We start from the raw sequence: 18,579 nt of genomic DNA, 5'->3' as shown, positions 1-18,579 counted from the left end.
TTTATGGTCTGTGCAATCACCTGGGATATCTGAATGATGTTTTATGGTGACAACACCTGCCTGGAGTGGTGAAATCCCAGTCAGTGGAATGGAAGAACTGGAGCAGCCCTGGCTGCACCCAGCTCTGCAGGAATTCAGGATAAATCCAGAGCACTCAGCCCTCCCCATGTAGCAGAATCATAAAGAAATGGCTTTTAAAGCAGCTATTTAAAATATTATTGCACCTTTCAAGATAACACTGTGTGGGCTTGGAAAACAAACACCAAGCATGTTAAAATAAAGGGAAAGAAAACACTGGAGGCAAAAAAATCCTTAGTACCAGGCCTGGCCATGGGCAGCCACCACAGAAATGTAAGGTAATTGGGATCAGAAGACAACCCAAAATGTGCTAAATCAGTTAAATTCCATTTTAAGTGATGGTTATAACCCACAGCATCATTTCCTCTCTCTGGCCCAGTTTTGACTGAGCTCAGGGCTGTGTGATTAACGCAGTGGGACTGGGGTGAGCCCAGGACCTGCCCCTCAGCAGGACACACGTTTGGGATGAGCCCTGTCTGAACTCCCTGCACTGCTGTGGAAGGCAGAACTGCCTGAAGAACCCCAGCTGGCATCTCCCCGTCGGTGAGAATGGGAACAATAAATGTGAAATCCCCCCCTAAATACCCAAGAGGGAGCTCATTCCACAGGGGGTGAGACTGCAGAGCTGCAGGGGCACAGGGGGATGGAGCAAAGAAGAAACCAAACCAGTGGAACAATCCAAACATGCTTTATGCACCGAAATCAGGAACAGCCTCGGGGGTACCCCTACATTTAGCACCATTGTGAGATGGGAACGCTCAGAGGAAGCAACCATACAATCCTTGAAAAAAGGGGAACACGGACACGAGCTCGGGAAGCTCGGGAGGATGGGATGGGCTGGCTCGGAGGTTTATTGGGTACCATGCTGGGAACGCTGCTGCTGTGATTCCTCCTCGCATTCCAACTGAAAGCACACAGCAGGATGAAGTCAGTTCATCTAGCACTCGTTTCTCCACGAGCGGAAAACAGAAGGGAAAAGTTAAAAACGCAAATTCTCTTCGCCAGATCCAAAAATGTCCCGAGGAGGCAACAAATTCGCCTTGTAAATGTCTCCAAGGATCATCCCAGCCCTCCTACCAGGAAGCAGGTGACAAAGGAGAGTACAGGCAACATCCTATGGCATTTATTATGTACAAACCTTGAGATACAGAAACAAGGCAGCCCTTGAGTTACCGGTGATAAAAAACCCCGTGAAGCACTGGCGCTCTCCCGGCGTGCAGCCCCGGGCAGGGCTCAGCCCCGCACACACACCCCGCGTCCCCGGCACGGGCAGCTCCGCGCTCCGGAGGAGGAAGAGACAGAAGCTCTACAAAGGGTCGGATGGACAGATTTCCAACTGGATGGCAGCTCTCTCCCGAATCCACAGCCACGAGCAGGGTGCCAAAGGCGGCCGGCACCGAGCTCCCCGCGCTGTGCCACCGCAGTGCCGGCCGGAGCATCCCGGGAGGAGCGGGTCGCTCCCGGGCCGGGCCGGGCCGGGCAGCGGGCTCAGCTCCGGCCGGCCACGTCCGAGGGGCAGCGGCCTCAGAGGGCCGTGAGGCCGAAGTTGCAGCGGCAGTACATCATCCCCGCCGAGTCCAGCCACGAGTCCGAGATGGGCTCGTACCTCTGCACCGTGTTCAGGTAGGAGGAGCCCGAGTGGCCCCCCACCACGTACAGGTGGTTATCGATCACCGCCGCCCCCACGCCTGCGGAGAAAGGAGCCACATCAATCCCTGCGGGAAGCAGCGGGGCTCTGCTCCCAGCCGGAGCCACCCCCAGGGTCCCCTCTGGCTAAGGAAAACACCTGCGAACGGGGAGCCCTCTCTGCTCGGGTGTGACAGCCTTTTGTGCTGCTCTCATCCCCTTTCCTACAATAAAACAACCTCCTCCCTCTGTCCCAGTGCCCCATCTGGGTGGGACAGATCCATGGAATGTCCTGAGCTGGAGGGACCCCCAAGGATCATCCCAGCCCCATCCCTGCCCAGACCCCCAGCAATCCCACCCTGGGCATCCCTGGCAGCTCCTGGAGCTCTGGCAGCCTCGTGCCCATTCCCTGGGGAGCCTGGGCAGTGCCAGCACCCTCTGGGGAAGAGCCTTTCCCTGAGATCCAGCCTGACCCTCCCTGGCCCAGCCCCAGCTCTTCCTGAGCCCTGTCCTTGTCCCAGGGAGCAGAGATGGGAGCTGCACCACAACCCTGCACCCCTGAGTCTCCACACCTCTTAAAATCCAACAGAACAGTGAGCACAGAACTGCTGCTCCTCATCACTGCTGAAATCACTGAAAAAACAGGAGGTAGAATTACTACTTCCTATAATTTTTGTTACAGCCCAGCACTAATAAACTGAACTTGGAGAAATCAAGATCCTTTCACAGAGTGCTGGAGCGACCCTGACCCTCAGGTGGAGTCCCTGCCACTCTCCCTGCAGGTTTTACCAGCTCGGAGGTTCATCTCTGCCATGTCCCACCTGTCCTGGGCTCCTTCATGGGCCGGCACACCGTCCACTGGTTCTGGTGGGGGTCGTACCTCTCGATGCTGGACAGGTGGGACACCCCATTGTGTCCCCCCACCACGAAGATGAAGCCCAGCATGACCCCCACCCCAAAGTTTATCCGTTTGTCAGCCATGGAGGCCACGGTCTCCCAGGAGTTCTTGCTCGGATCGTAACGTTCCATGCTGCAAGGCAAACACAGCTGTGAGCTTGGGATCTGGGATGGGACTCACTCCTGGAGTGGCACAGACACAGCTGTGAGCTTGGGATCTGGGATGGGACTCACTCCTGGAGTGGCACAGACACAGCTGTGAGCTTGGGATCTGGGATGGGATTCACTCCTGGAGTGGCACAGGCACAGCTGGCTCTGCCAGACTTACCACACAGGAATAATGGCACACAGAGGAAAGGGCTGGAGCTGATAGCAAATTCCATGGTGCAGTTGCTTGGTACAACCCAACAGCAGCACCCACAAACTGTGTTACCACCTGGGAAGCATCAATCACATCCCAGGGCACTTCCACAACCAAAGCAGCCCAACAGTGCTGCCAAAAATCGGTTTTAACCTATTTTTGTAATATATTCAGTCAAAGGTTGGGCTCAACGATCTTAAAAGACTTTTCCATCCCAAACAGTTCTGTGATATTTTCCCCTGGCACAGCAACTGGTTCAGCCTCTCCCATGTCCTCCCTGTCCTGGATCTTCAGGTCACACCCTAAAATCAAGAGGTTCCTCAGAGCTGAAAGCTCCTTCAGGATGTCTGGTGTGATATTTTTAAAATAAGAATTTAAAGTGTATATCACATAAATAGCAATCTATTAAAATAATATCATAATCTATTAAAATAATATCATAATCTATTAAAATAAAAATGCTGTGGGAAACTGAACACAATGCAGAGCTGAAGTGTTTTTCTTTGGGTACACAGCAAATCCAAAATTACCTTGAGGTTGGCCTGAAAATAACATTCAGAGAGAAAAAGCATGTGGAGAGTGTATTTATATTCCTCAGGAACAGCTCAAAAGAGGCTGCTGATCAAAGCACTGAGGGCAGGAGAGGTTTCAGGATCAAAGGGAAATTAATAACGATGAGAAATCATATTTTTGATCACTGTACAGATGGTCAGTCATTAGCACACTCATGGCTCAGAGCTGTTCCTGCCCAAGCACTGCTGCAGGAGCACAGAGGAGCAGGAAAAAAGGGGAAAAGGGGAAGAGGAGAGCAGCAGCACAGAGTTTGGAAAAGGGGGTTCATTACCCAGTGTGAGCTTGATTTAATGCCAGAGCTTGGAGGAGCCTGGTGCTGCATGGCATGGCTCAGTACTCACCCCTCCACTCACAAATAAAACCAGAATTAGTCACAGAATATGGAACACCCTGAGTTAGAAGGATCAAGGAGTCCAGGGATACTTTTCCTAATAGAAATAAGAACCTTTTCCTAAAAGAAGAACCTAAAAGGAGAACTTTTTCCTAATATCCAACCCAAACCTCCCCTGACTCAGCCTCAAGTGAAAAAGTCAATGCAATTCATCATCACAATGTCTGGTGCCACCCTGTTGAACAATCACTGTGTCCCTCCCCAGGAACAAGAGTTTCATTCTTTATTCAGCACTTGTAGTTTATTATTCTGCTTCCTGGAGGGACATTCAGCTGATTTGTTCCCATTTTAATGATGGAAAATGATTCCTTTGGATAACTGGATGTCCCTGGACATCCACAGGGAACAGAGGAGTTAAAGAGCATGGTGGTACCAGGAAAACTCCTTAGGAATGCAAGGCCTGAAACAACCCTTGGAGTCAGACCATAACCCCCATCCTAAATTCTGCTATGAGCAGTAACACTAATTCAAGATCCCATCAGAGTTTTGTACTTAGTTTGTGTGTTTTGAGCATGGGAAAACTGCTATTCACCTCAGATCAGGGATTTTGTGCTAAAACTCACCACCCACCCTCAGATTTTGCAGGCTTGAGCTCCAAGGCTCAGTAATGTGCAGGCATGTCTTTGTTTTTACCTTTTTGGTAAAATCACCTTTTAGGTGATCTTAAAAAGAGCCCAAACAAGGTGGAACACACCAAGTGGAATAAAAATAAAGACATCCCTTTTGACTGATGGGACTGGTGTGACAGAACAGGGATTAATGAGCCCCAGGATCTACTGGAGATTATTTATTGGCTGCCCAGGGAGTTTGCTGGTGCCAGGTGGGCACAGGCTCATTCCAGCGTGTAGGGGGGCACGACAAGGATTAATGAGGCTGCCCACAGGGTTTGCTGATGCCCAGGTGGGCACAGGGTGACCCCAGCACATCCCTGTTTATGTGAGCAGGGGAAGGATTAATGAGCCTGACCATGGGGTTTGCTGGTGCCCAGGTGGGCAGTGTGGGTCACCCCCAGCACGTACCTGCTCACGTGGGCAGGACAAGGATTAATGAACCTGCCCGGGGGGTTTTGCTGGTGCCCAGGTGGGCACAGGATCACACCCAGCACATCCCTGTTCATGTGGGCAGTGTGGGTCACCCCCAGCACATCCCTGTTCATGTGGGCAGGGGAAGGATTAAAAAGGCTGCCCATGGGGTTTGCTTATGCCCAGGTGGGCACAGCCCACCCCAGCACATCCCTGTCCATGTGGGCATTGTGGGTCACCCCAGCACATCCCTGTCCATGTGGGCACAGCCCACCCCAGCACGTACCTGTTCATGTGGGCAGTATGGATCCCCCCAGCACATCCCTGTCCATGTGGGCACAGCCCACCCCAGCACGTACCTGTTCATGTGGGCAGGCCCATAGCCCCCGATGGCATAGATCATGCCGTCCAGCACGGCAGCAGCGAAGCAGCTCCGTGTCCTGCTCATGGGGGCCACCAGCTGCCACTCCTTGACCTTGGGGATGTACTTCTCCACGCTCCTCAGGTAGGACTGGCCGTCGTAGCCGCCCAGGGCGTAGAGCTCTCCGGCCAGCACGGCCACGCCCAGCGTGCTGCGGCTCTCGAACATCCTCTCCAGGGAGCTCCAGGTGTTGGTGTCGGGGTCCCAGCACTCCACAGAGCTCTCGTGCTTCCTGTAGCTGATGCCCTGGCACACGTGGGTGGCGATGCCCCCCACCACGTACATCTTCTGCTCCAGCACGCACACGCCGAACTCGTAGCGGGGGATGCTCAGAGGGGCCAGCCCGATCCACGAGTCGTTCTGGGGGAAATACATCTCCATGCTGCGGGGGAAACAGGGAGCCAGTCAGCAACTGGAACAGCTGAAAACGTGCCCCAAAGGGAGGAGAAAACACACAAAAAAAACCCCAAACCGGCCACAGAAATGGGAGAGACAAAAGCAAATTAGAGAGAGGGAAGCACACGTGTGCATTCACAAATATACATTTGGAAACTACAGCCTGCAGTTTAGAAATGTGTGTTTTATGTGCACTCTGTAATTTAAACAAAATGTCCACGTAGCACAAACTAGCCCAAAAAATACATCTTTAAAACAGCTTCTTTCTTTTAAACAGCATTTTAAACCTTAAAGCAAAATCTTAAAGTTGAACCCCAAAACTGAACTCCAAAGCTGAACCCCAAAATACCATTTTCTTTTAATTATACTCAGTGTGAGAACACAGTGGGTCTAGCTTGCCCCAAATTAAGTCTTGCCAATCTACCTGAATAGTTTAATTAATAAATTAGCTAAATAATTAAGAGGCTATCTGGTACAGAGGAAACATCATCTGTTCTAAAACAATACAGGAGCATGAGGCCCCTGGAGAGCTGACAGGTACTAAGAGCCCAGAAACAGGAGCTGCTGAAACACCAGAGAGTAGAGATTAAATATTTCTAAGTAATTTTGTTATTCTGAAGCACCAAAAAATTCCAAATAATCCAAATTACACTGGGAGGCTACATTTTTATAATCACTGAAGAAGGTGGGAAAGAAGCAGAGCTGAAGAATCAGAGAATGACTTTATTCACTCAAACACTTTTTATGAAGCACAAAACCCCCTTTACTTTTTAAGTCTATAAACACAACAATTCCCAGCCCTGACATCTGGTTTAATATCAGTGACTATCACTGGGAAAATGAACTTTAAATGACTTTGAAAGCTCTGAACACAGGGGAGAGAACACCCAGCTCTCCCCAGGTTTTCACATGGGTTTCCCTCTGCAAGCACTGAGCTGTCCCAGCAAAGGAGATCCCAGGATATGATCCAGCATCCAGCTGTGGAACCAGTTCAGGCAGTCTGCCTGGGCACAGGGAACACTCCTGGGGCTGCTCAGGGCACACTGAACATCAAAGCTCTGTCAGTGCAAGTATAAATGGATAAATGGATGTTTGTATGTAAACAGCCCACACACAGTTCAACCAGCAGCTCTGGGAATGTTAATCCCGTGTTCTGAGCACACCCAGCCACACCAGCTTGGGACATGAAGTTGTTTTTCTCTCTTTGTTCCTTCTGCTCCCAGGAGGAGCCTCAGGGATGCTCTCCAGGAACTGAGGAGGCTCATTCTGGAATGCAGGTGAAGGAGGAGGGGCACCCACCTGCTCCTGCCTGCACAGACACCTGCCCACAGCTGGGATCAAAGCCATGACCACACCACGATCCAGAATTCCTTCATGAAATCCAGGCTCACTGAGGTTGGGAATGAGCTCCAAGATCAGCCTCCAACTCAAATCGTTCCATGGTTCTATGGATTTTGGTGTTCTTTAACTTGCCCATTTATGGACAAGTGGTTTTTGTCCACAGAGTACCTACAGAGTACACAGATGCACTGATGTGCCTATTCATTTGAGAACCTGGGGCTCAACCTTGTTAAAAAAATGTGCCAGAGATTTTTAATGGAGGAACTTGGGGCTCATCCTTGTAAAAAAAACCCAAAAACCTGCTGAAGGGTTTTTATGGAGGAACTTGGGGCTCATCCTTGTTAAAAAAACCTGCTGAAGGGTTTTTATGGAGGAACCTGGGGCTCACGCTGGTTAAAAAAAACTGCTGAAGAGTTTTTATGGAGAAATTTGGGGCTCATCCCTGTTAAAAAATGAAAACCTGCTGAGGAGTTTTTATGGAAGAACTTGGGGCTCATCCTTGTTAAAAAAAAGAAAACCTGCTTTCTGTGGAGGAACTTGGGGTCATCCTTGTTAGAAAAACCTGCTGGAGAGTTTCTATGGAGGAACCTGGGGCTCATCCTTGTTCAAAAAAAGAAAACCTGCTGCTGATTTTTTATGGAGGAAAAGAACCACACCCCGCAAACTCTGGCGGGACTCCCAACCGCAGAGTTGGGGATCCCAGCTGCCAGTGCCCGTGTGCCCTGCCAGGGGTGCCAGGCAGTGCCCAGGGCTGCTCCTCACCTCTCCAGGCAGGCGAAGAGGCCGGCCTTGCCCCCCACGGCACAGAGCACCTTGGGCGCGCAGCGGGGCCGCGTCAGCAGCATGGTCTGGTGGGACAGTCTGTGCTCGGGCATGAAGTGGTACTTGAGGGCCTCGTTGAGCAGGTGCTTGCAGGTGTGGTCGTCCCGGATCAGGTGGTTGGCCTCGTAGAGGCGCGTCAGGAACTTGACGCTGAGCAGGGGCAGGCGCACGCAGTGCAGCAGCTGCGCCAGGTACTTCTGGCGCTCCTGCACGTCGTACTTGATCCAGGACTCCAGCGCGTAGAACACCGTCTCCTCCGTCACCACGTTCAGGCAGTCGTTGGACACGATCTCGTCCAGCTCCGAGTGCGTCAGCTCGAAGAACTCCTCGGTCTGGCACACGTCCTCGAAGTTCTGGCAGATGAACTTGTTGGCCGCCAGGTAGAGCTCGTGGCAGCCGTAGGTCTCGGCGAAGCGCGAGATGCCGATGCAGTTGCCGGGGTCCAGCTGGCTCTCCAGGAAGGCGCAGCACTCCTTGACCACCAGCTTGACCTGTATTGGAAATGAAAGGCGACTCTGATGAGGGGAGAGAGAATGATGTATCTGACTCTAGTTTATTAGAAGGCTAATTAATTACTTTGTTATACTATGCTATATACGTTACATCTGAACTTTGCACACAACTGCACTCACCTCGTGACTCCCTGCTGACTGTCAGCTGACAGTCTGACACACTACCAAAATCTTATCAAATTGAGCCCCAGGTACAATTTTCCATGGGGAAATTCCTGCTGTGCCCACCCTGAGCTGCCCTGGCCCAGCCTGAGGCCGTTCCCTCTGCTCCTGTCCCTGTTCCCTGGAGCAGAGCCCGACCCCCCCGGCTGTCCCCTCCTGGCAGGAGCTGTAGGGAAAAGTCCCCCTGAGCCTCCTTTATTCTCCTTCACTCTGCTCTGATTAAGTCTATTTTAATTCCAAGGATTTTTGAATCATCAGGAAGCACATTTGTCAGCCAGCAAGTTAATTTTTATGATTTGTTTGTAGTAATAACAAATCGGGAAAATTAAGTAAAATGAAAAGACCTGGAAGGAAAAGTAAGAACTGTACAGACTTAATTAACCAACTTATTAACTCAATCAACAGAATGAAAATTATTCCAGAGCTTTTTTGTTTGCACAAACAAATGTCTGGCACAAACAAAACCCCCTAACACTGCAAATTACTAATTACTAAGTGCAAATTACTAATAAAAAGGCATTTTGAATTTGGGGGTCATCCTTGTTAAAAAAACCTGCTGAAGAGTTTTTATGGCAGAAGTTGGGGCTCATCCTTGTTTAAAACAACTTGCTGAAGAGCTTTTATGGAGGAACTTGGAGTTCATCTTTGTTAAAAAAAAACCTGCTGGAGTTTTGATGGAGAAACTTGGGACTCATGCTGGTTAAAAAAAAGAAAACCTGCTGAAGAGTTTTTGTGAAGAAAAACATAGAGTCAAGATTCTCATCTCTTCCCTCATCCTGGCACCCTCGAACACCACCACAGATAAACAATCTCCACGCTGCATTCTGCTTTGGCACAACTCAGGCACAGCAAGCGATCAGAACTGCGTTCTCCCTTTCTGTGCGGCTCGGCGGACATGAATCTCAGAAATCCTGGGGCAGAACTGTCCCTGCTTTTCCCAGTGAAGGGCAGTGCAGCAGCAGACCTGCAGCAGGTTGGCGGCGGGCAGCAGGGACTCCACGGTGTCCTGCGAGATGAAGACGGTGCCGGTGTAGGCGTACTCCACGATGGCCTGCAGCGCCGCCTCGTCCACGCACTGGAACTCCACCTCGGCGTTCTCCTTCTCCGACAGGTTCCCGGTGAACATGGCCTTGAAGTAGGGGCTGATGCTGGCCAGCACCACCTTGTGCGCGTGGATCTTGGCCTCGCCCACGCGCAGCACCACGTCGCACAGCTCCTGGTGCTGCCGCAGGAGGTTGAGGCCCTGCAGGAGCTGCTCCGAGTGCAGCGGGGTCAGCTTGGCCAGCAGGAACGGCGGGGACGACGGGTCCATCTGGGACAAACACAGAGCTGTCACTTCACGGTTTGGCACACACAACAGTTAAAAGGTGTTATTCCATCTTGGCTTTTAACTTAATAAGGTTTCTTACTTCCCAATTCCCTTTTCAACCCTTACCTGCTACACTTTTTCCTGCAAGTTAAGTGCAGGACCTTCAAATGTTCATGAATAGTCTATGCTAGATTCAACTCTCAATTAAAAAAAACCCACAACCATCACTTTTTTGTTCTTCTGGAGTAAAATATCTATGATCTGATTGCTGGGATGCCTGTGCAGGGACAGGAGCTGGACTGGTGATTCCTGTGGACCCCTTCCCACTCAGGATACTCTGTGACTCTACATCAAGGGTTTGAGAGAACTGCACAGTGGCTGAAATAGAAATAAACACACATAACTAAAGAATGCAACTGGCTTATTTCAGAGGAAGTTTTAAAAGTTCTTAAACTCCTTTTGTGCAGTTCAATTCCTGCACTAAACTCCTTTTGTTCAGCTCCCTGCCTGCTTAGTGCTCCTGGGGAGCAGTTCAATTGTGCTGTGCCTTTCTCTGGCCAGGCTCTGGCAGGGAGCAGCTTCCCATTCCCATTCCCATTCCCTCTGCCAGCCACCCCCACAGAGGGGCTGGAGCAGATTCCTGTGCTGTGGATGCACAGAGGAGCACAGGAGAAAGGGGAGATCCTCACCTCACCTCACCCCGTGGCCGCCGCCGTGCCAGGAGATCCCTGCTGGGATGGGCTCAGCCTCTGGAGAGCTCAGAGCTCCCAGGTGAGCAGGGGGACAGGCTGAGCATCCCTGCTGGGATGGGCTCAGCCTCTGGAGAGCTCAGAGCTCCCAGGTGAGCAGGGGGACAGGCTGAGCAGCCGGAATCCTCAGCCCTTCCCCAGCCCTGGCAGCTGCCCACGCTCCCCAGGAGCTCCAGGAGTGCAGAACCCTCACTCCCCCGCAGAGCTGCTCTCCCCCAGGTCCCGTGCACATCGTGACACCGGAGCCCTCCCTGCCCTGATTAGAGGCACCTGCTCTAATTGCAGCTCCAGGAGCATGCCAGGCTCTTTGTTCAGCCCCCAGCGCTGCGCTGCTGAGAGGTGCAGGGTAGGAACGTGTCAGGATCCCGGGCCACGGGGAGAGAATCCCATTGTTCTCCTGGGAACAACCCCCCCACTCCCGAGGAGAGCAGCTTTTGATTTGCTAAATGATCTCTGCAAGATCTCTCTTCTTTTGTCTTCATTGTAAGTTCATCATTTGCACAGCTCCTTAAATGACACCTCACTTGCAGGTGAGCCCACTTAAAAGTGCTCAATTTGAAATAATCAACGTTTAAATAGAGAATACAATAGCAGTGACAGGGAAGGGAAGGGGCTGAAAAACCTCTTACCCACAAAGAGATAAATAAGCTCTCCTATTTTCACTCTTCACTGGAAAAAATAACCAAAATAAACTAATTTAAGTGCATCTGCAAAAGGCAAGATCAGAGACAATGTTTTCCCATTACAATTTTGCAGCACAAATTATCCATGGAAGAATTTAAAAAATTTAAAATAATAAAAAAAGCAGCTAAAAGAATTTATTCCCCTTTTGTGTTTGTGTTCAGTTCCTAGTTTGATCATACAAACACACAAAAATCAGGAAACACAAGGCACCACCACGTGGAAAAAGGAGTGGTCCCAGTTCAGCTGCAAAACCTGCCCAAACACCTATAAATAACCATATTTCAGGTATTCTGCAGCAATAAAGCTTCATGTACCAGGCTGGTAGAACCTCTCCCCGCCCTGCATGGCCAGGCTCACCCACACCACGGATCTGCTGTTATTTATTTCACTTTTTAGCAAGAAATCAGCAGCTGGAACGTGAAGCAGCCCTGGAATTGCATCCCAGCCCAGCGATCCGTGCTCAGGACACCAAACGGCCACCCCCGGGCTCCGGGCTGTCAGAGCCTCCCAGCCTGTGCCTCAGACTCATCTCCAGCCGCAGCAGGGACTGGAAACAAAGGGGTTAACCTCAGGGCAACAGCTGAGGAGCAGCACGGGAGGTGCGGGCTCTGCCCTGCCCCGAGCCAGGGTTTGGGACGGGCAGGGCAGAGCCGGGCTGGCTCCGAGACTGCGGGAGAGCAGCAGCCCGAGCCGGCTGAGCGCCATCGGCACCGGGAGAGACACGGCACGGGCTGCCCGCTGCTGGCACTGCTGGGAGTGCTGCTGCTGCTGCCCGGCTTCTGCCCTGCTGCTGCCCGGCTTCTGGAACTGCTGCTGCTGCCCTGCTGCTGGCATTGCTGCTGGCATTGCTGCTGCTGCCCCACTGCTGCTCTCCCACTTCTGGCACTGCTGCTGCTGCCCGTTTCTGGAATCGCTGCTCTCCCACTTCTGGAACTGCTGCTTTCTCAGTTCTGGAATTCCTGCTCTCCCACTGCTGTAATTGCTGCTCTCCCACTGCTGGCACTGCTGGCTGGTGCCCTGCTGCCGCCCGCCTTCTGGAATTGCTGCTGCTGCTGCCCGGCTTCTGGAATTGCTGCTGCTGCCCCACTGCTGCTGCTGCCCTGCTGCTGCCCCACTGCTGGCACTGCTACTGCTGCTGCTGCTGCCCGGTTCTGGAATTCCTGCTCTCCCACTGCTGTAATTGCTGCTCTCCCACTGCTGGCACTGCTGCCCTCCCTCTGCAGGAATCGCTGCTCTCCCCATGGCCGTGCCTCACCCGGTGCCCCGGCTCCGCTCTCGGCCGGGCACAGGGCCGGCTCCCGGAGCACGCTGGGCTCCCGGTGTCCCTGCCCGGGGTCCCTTCCAGCCCACAGCGCTCCGGGTCCCTGCGGCTCCGCCACTCTCCCGGTGCCGGGCGGGCCCCCCGCGCAGCCGCTCCCGCTGCATCCGCACCCCGCCCGGGGACACGGCACCGCCGGGAGGCGGCACCGCGGCTGTGTCCGGGCCGTGTCCGGGCCGTGTCGCGCCGTCCCCGCTCTCACCTGTGCCGGGGTGCCCCAGGCCCGGCCCGGCCCGGCCGCGCCGCCGCCTCGTTCCGCCGCTCCGCCACCGCCCGCTCCGTCACTTCCGGCCGCCCCGCCCCGCGCGCCCCGCCAATCAACGGCCGCGCCGCCGCACACACCCACACCCGCCGGTCCCCGGGCGGTACCACACAGCGCACCGCGCGGGGGGCACGCCGCGGTTTCGCTTCCCCAGAGGTTCTGCTTCACTCCATCCCCGCCGCTCGCGCGACGCTGCTCTCCGTTTCTTCGCCACAGCGCCCGCGTCCCGTCCCGCCAGCAGCGGCCTGAGGAGAAGTAGCGGAGGTACGCGTGTCCCCCCCCCGCTCGCCGCGGCGTGGTCGGCCCCGCGCCGGCGCGGCACGCGACGCCCCCTGGCGACGGCGGCGTTGCTGGGCGGGGCCTGAGGGCCGCCCATGGCCGCGGCCTCGGGCCATGGCGGAGCCGCCGCCCGGAGCCGCCGCTCCGCGGGGCCGCGGCCGGGCCTGGGAGCGCGGCGGCTCCGCGCAGGGCGGTGAGGACGGCACGGAGCCCTCCGGCCCCGCTCACAACGGTCCGGGCACGGCGCCCTGCGGCCCCGCTCACAACGGTTCGGACTCGCATCCCCCTGGCCCCGCTTTGAACGGTTCGGGCACGGATGTTCCCGGCCCCACTCACGACGGTTCGGACACGGAGCCCCCCGGTCCCGCTGAGGACGGGCCGGGCACGGAGCTCCCCGGCCATGCTCACAACGGCTCGGGCACGGAGGCTCCCGGCCCGCAGGAAGACACGGAGCTCTGCAGCCCCGCTGAGGACGGGCCGGGCACGGAGCCCCGCGGCCCCGCTGAGGACGGGCCGGGCACGGAGCTCCGCGGCCCCGCTGAGGACGGGCCGGGCACGGAGCTCCGCGGCCCCGCTGAGGACGGGCCGGGCACGGAGCCCGGCTGCTGCTGCGGCTGATGGCGGCGGCCGGCCCGCGGCCCGTGCTGCGCCTGCTGCTGCAGGAGCGGCTGCTGCGGCACCGCAGCGCCCGGCTCCGCGAGGAGCTGCTCAACACGTGCATCGCCGCGCTGCTCGCCTACCCCGCCGCCGAGCTGGACCTGCCCCAGCTGGCGGCCGCCCTGGCGCCGGCGCTGCTGGACGCCAAGCGCAGGGTCCGGCACGCTGCCATGGAGGCGTTCGCCGCGCTGGCCTCGGCCCTGGGTCCCGGCAACGCGGGCGCGCTGCTCCGCGCCCTGGACGCGGTGGAGCTGCGGGCCGGCGGCGCGGGGGTGGCGCACGCCGTGCGGGCCCGCCTGGCCAGGAAGGTGCTGCCCAGGCTGGGCGAGCAGGGGCTCGTGGAGTACGGCGTGCCCTTGCCCTCGTCCGGCCACTGCCGCGGGCCCTGCCCGCCGCCCGGCGCCGACACCGAGTGGCTGCTGATGGGCAGCAGGAGCCGGAGCGCGCACGGGCTCTGCGCGCACCCCGGCGATGCGCTGCACGGCCCCGCCTGTGCCCAGCGGGGACTGAGCCCCAGGAGGGTCCTGAGCGCCGGCAGAGGCAAAAGCAAGCTGCCCTGGGAGAACGAGCCGGCTGCGGACAGGGAAGGTGGCTCGGGGGTGAGGATGCCCGTCGCGAAGGGTGTGGAGCAGGTATGTAACTCCCTGGGTGCCTGTGTGCTTAAGGCGTTCCCAAAGGGAGGATGGAGAGGTGTCAGGGGCTTGTTAAGTGATGTTTGGGAGGTATGGCTGCTGTTTTATGGGTCTGTACACTCAGATCGCTCTGGGAAGGTAAATTTGGGAATTCCTTATGCCAGATTCAGCCAAGCAATTTACCAGACTACTTATTGCTTACAACAAAAAATATGAATCTTTTTATGAGGTTAGCTGGACTAGCTGAGACACTCCTTAGGTCTGACAGTAGTGACTTGACTCTGACATGTCAGCAATGGCAGGTGAACCACTGGGAATGAGCAAAACTGGGGAAAACAGCCTTTATTTGTATGTTTGTGTTTGAAGGTGTGGGACTGACTGCAGAGAGTTTCCTGTTGGGGGGAAAACTGAGCAAGTCCTTCAGCTCAGGCTCTGAAGGCAGAGCTGCGGGATGGGGCCGAGCCAGGGCTCTTCGGGATAAACCTGCTGGCTGCCAAGTGCCTGTGTGGCTCTTGCTCTTTGGGCTGATCCAACCAGGAAAAATGTAGGTCAGGCTGGAATAAGGATTCTGGCTGAGTTTGGGTGTAATCACCTACTGACCACGTCAGCAGCTGGAAAGGGGAGGAACCTCTGGAAAACTGTCCAGGTTCCTTTTGCTTTGCCAGTGTTTTGGATCCCACAGGTGGTTGTGTCTCTGTGAGGTGGTTTTTCTGTTGTGTTACGGTTTTTTTTAAAGTGGACACATTTGATTTACCATAACTTCATCTCCTGTGAGGGAGCTGAAGCAAACAGAGCTCCTCAGGAAATGAGAGGCTGTGCAGAGCAGATTCCTCAGTGCCACATTTGCGTACTCAGATTTTAATTCTCAGTTGCTTGGTAACTTGTTGCTGGGCTGGATGAGGTCATGGACAGTGAGTGCTCCTCTGCAGCCTGGCTCTGGGGCAGGCTCTTAACCAAATAAACTCAGTTCATGTTTCTGTACTGTCAAACCTTGGAGGTCATGCCTAGACTTGAATGCTCATCTCTTTCCTTGGTGCCTGTGTTACCTCTCCCGAGGCTCCTACAGACATCTGTGTCTTCCTGAGCTGCTGAATCAGTTCCCTTGGGATATCTGCAGCAAGGGTTGAGACAACAAGATGTGTAGGAAACACCTCTGGAACAATAAGGGTTTCCTTTTTGGAACAGTTTTTCAGTATTAATTAATACAGCTTGTAAAAAAACCCCACAAAAACCAGTGCCAGTGTTCTGCTGGGAGGTTGGGCCAAGCTCTGCTGGTTTCCTGCAGCTGTGAACAAAAAGCAAGTTAATACAGGCACCAACACCTGGCTGGGGCTTGGAAAGGAGGAACATTCCCTGCCTGGGACAGCCCCTCTCCAGGGAAGTCAGGGAGGGGCTCTGTCCTTTTCTGAGAGGAAGGAACCCTCTGTACATGTGGTTGTGTTTATCTCTGTAACGTGGGAGGAGATGCCAGCCCTGCAGAGAGGGAGAGAAAGCAAGGAGCTTATGGGTTCTGTTTGGTTTGAAGGTGTGTGAAATGTCTTTGGAGAAGGTGTAAATCACCAGTTCCTGGAACGGTTTGGGTGGGAAGGGACCTCAGATCCCACCAGAGCCACCCCTGCCATGGCAGGGACACCTCCCACTGTCCCAGGGTGTCCCAGTGTCCAGCCTGGCCTTGGGCACTGCCAGGGATCCAGGGGCAGCCACAGCTGCTCTGGCAATTCCAGCCCAGCCAGCAATTCCCAGTTCCCAATCTCCCATCCATCCCTGCCCTCTGGCAGTGGGAACCCGATTGGGCACAGGATGAATTGGAGTCCAGGTCCAGTTACTGTAACGGAAACTTAAAACACTGGGGAGGTTTAATGGTGGAGTATTTACCTGGCTGCTGTAGTTGACACCTTTGCTGCTCCTTCTTCACATCCTGATCCTTTGTCTCATCACATCTGACTGAAGACTGGGGCAGGGGACACTGTCCTGTGATGCTGGTGACCAGAGGGAGCAGCTGGAGCTGGGCCAGGGCAGGTCAGGCTGGAGCTCAGGAAAGGCTCTTATCCAGAGGGGGCTGGCACTGCCCAGGCTCCCCAGGAATGGGCACGGCCCCAGGCTGCCAGAGCTCCAGGAGCTGCCAGGGATGCCCAGGGTGGGATTGCTGGGGGTCTGGGATGATCCCTGTGGGTCCCTCCAGCTCAGGACATTCCATGGATCTGTCGTGGATGCAGGGAGGTGAATTGTGTTTTCAGTCTGGGAGTGCAAAGCTGGCTGGTGTTCCCTGGGCTGAAGACATTCCAGGGGCTGTGTGTCAAGCTGCTGTCCCTCCAGCAATCAGCATCTGTGTGGGGAGTTAGCAGCTGCCCTTAGCTCCCCCAGTAAGGAAAATGCATTTATCATGCCTAAATCTCAGGCAGTCGACTGGTTTCTGGACATGTCAAATATTAATTATTAATTCAGACATTCCTTTGAAATGAATTTGCTTAAAAATTAACTTTTGGAGTCATTCTGTGGCTGAAAGGATGCATAGAAGTAGCTTAATGTTTAAAGCTGTTTCCCTGCCAGTATTTTTAGGGTCATGTTACAGGGTGGCTGTCCAAGGCTGTGTCTAGACTTTCCTGATCAGATAAGGTGTGAGTAAAACATGTGTAAGTTAATGTGTACTAAAAAGGAAAGGTAGATAAGGCACATGGACCTCAGGGGTTTGTCTGGCAGCCTCTGCAGAGCTGTGGGTTCTCCATCCCTGGAGCTGTTCAGGTGTTCAAGGGCAGGTTGGAATATTGAATATTGCAGGGTGAGAGCTACCCCTGGGACACACAGAGCCTGCAGGCCCCTCCCTGCTGCTGAAGGTACCTTTGGGTGCCCAGAGGGTCCTTTTGGGGGAAAGAGGAGCATTTGAACATTTCACTGGGCATTCAAGGCCTTTCACAAAGTTCATGTGAACTCTGGGATCTCCCCCTACTTTGTGTGGAAATCTTCTCATTTCCATATTGATGTGCTAACTGGAGAAACTGATAGCTGGGCTTTGTGGAGTGTTCAGATGACCTGGGAAATGGAAATCTGATTTATGGAACAAAACCTCTTTGTTTTCCAAAGGTCAGAGGGGCACAGAGGCTGAGCAGTGTGTGGGATAAAGGTGTCCCTTCCTTGGGTGTCCTCCTGGGACCTGAGCCCTGCTTTTTCTGGAGCTGGGAGAGGATTTTGGGGAGATGTTGTTGTGTCTTTGTGTGGTGTTGGTCTCTTTCTGGGACAACACTGCTGATGCTGCTGGTGTTGGATTAGGAGCACCGTGGTGGCACAGCTCCACAGGGAAGGGATGCAGGGAGGGAATGTTTGCTGTGATTCCAGCTTGGACACTGGGGCTTGGAGCAGCCTGGGCCAGTGGATAGGATGGGATGGGATGGGATGGCATTTAAGATCCCTTTCCACCCAAACCATTCCAGGATTCCATCATGGGTCACTCTCAAGGGCTGTGCTTTGATAACCAAGTTACCAATTCCTGTGGTGGATGGATTCAGGTATTTTCCAACATTTGTGGAATTTAAAGGAATCTGAACCCTTTTGAGAAATCCCTTTGCTAGGATTTGTTATCCCAGGGGAAGCATCTGGCAGCTGTGGGTTTGCTGTATTTCCCACCTCCTCCAAGCCTGTGTTCAGTGAATTTGCAATGCTGTAATTATAATTTGGGTACAGGGAAGCAGAGTTTTCACTCCTGGAGCTGGGATGGGAACAGCTGAGAGAAGCTGTACAGTCATGGCAGTGTTGGAATTTACTCCTTCTGCATATGTGGCTTTGTCTGTATGGGAAAATGGGATGGAAGTTTATCCTGTACCAGCTCCTGAGCAGAAAATTCCCTCTCTCCCAGCTGAAACCAGGCTGGGGTGGTTTGTACAAGGAGTGTTTCATTAGGGACTGAAGGATCTGTGGATGGAATGATGTTTGGTGATTGCCTTGGGAATGCCAAGGTCTCACATCTTTTATCCCAACTTGTATTAACCTGGAATAAACCACTTCAGCATTTTCCTGCTCTTCTTTTCCTCTTGTGTCCCTCAGAAGGGAGAGGAAAGTAAATACAGCTTGGGAATGATTTAAATCACTGATT

General features: G+C 54.1%; 2 protein-coding genes across 7 annotated transcripts in view; one reads left to right on the top strand and one right to left on the bottom strand.

The window, feature by feature from the left end:
- Nucleotides 1–749: 749 nt before the first annotated feature.
- Nucleotides 750–12,926, bottom strand: KLHL28 (kelch like family member 28). Its single transcript, XM_041458465.1, has 6 exons — nt 12,865–12,926; nt 9,567–9,914; nt 7,869–8,419; nt 5,308–5,751; nt 2,526–2,734; nt 750–1,766 (listed from the first exon to the last, which is right to left on the bottom strand). The coding sequence occupies exons 2-6, from the start codon at nt 9,912–9,914 to the stop codon at nt 1,603–1,605; spliced, it is 1,716 nt and encodes a 571-aa protein (XP_041314399.1). The 5' UTR covers nt 12,865–12,926; the 3' UTR covers nt 750–1,602.
- A 1,214-nt stretch (nt 12,927–14,140) lies between these two features.
- TOGARAM1 (TOG array regulator of axonemal microtubules 1) overlaps nt 14,141–18,579 on the top strand; it is a 32,268-nt gene continuing 27,829 nt past the window's right edge. For 5 of the 6 annotated variants that reach the window (XM_041458462.1, XM_041458460.1, XM_041458458.1 and 2 more), the window contains exons 1-2: nt 14,141–14,492; nt 17,921–17,995. In XM_041458462.1, coding sequence (XP_041314396.1) covers nt 14,283–14,492; nt 17,921–17,995 — 285 coding nt within the window. In that variant the 5' untranslated portion in view covers nt 14,141–14,282. The remainder of the gene's footprint in view (nt 14,493–17,920; nt 17,996–18,579) is intronic. The other variant, XM_041458461.1, reaches the window with a different exon arrangement.

Source organism: Pyrgilauda ruficollis, unplaced genomic scaffold (genome assembly GCF_017590135.1).
Source record: "Pyrgilauda ruficollis isolate IOZ18807 unplaced genomic scaffold, ASM1759013v1 scaffold129, whole genome shotgun sequence".
NCBI lineage: Eukaryota > Metazoa > Chordata > Aves > Passeriformes > Passeridae > Pyrgilauda > Pyrgilauda ruficollis.
This window is presented reverse-complemented; position numbering and strand designations above follow the sequence as displayed.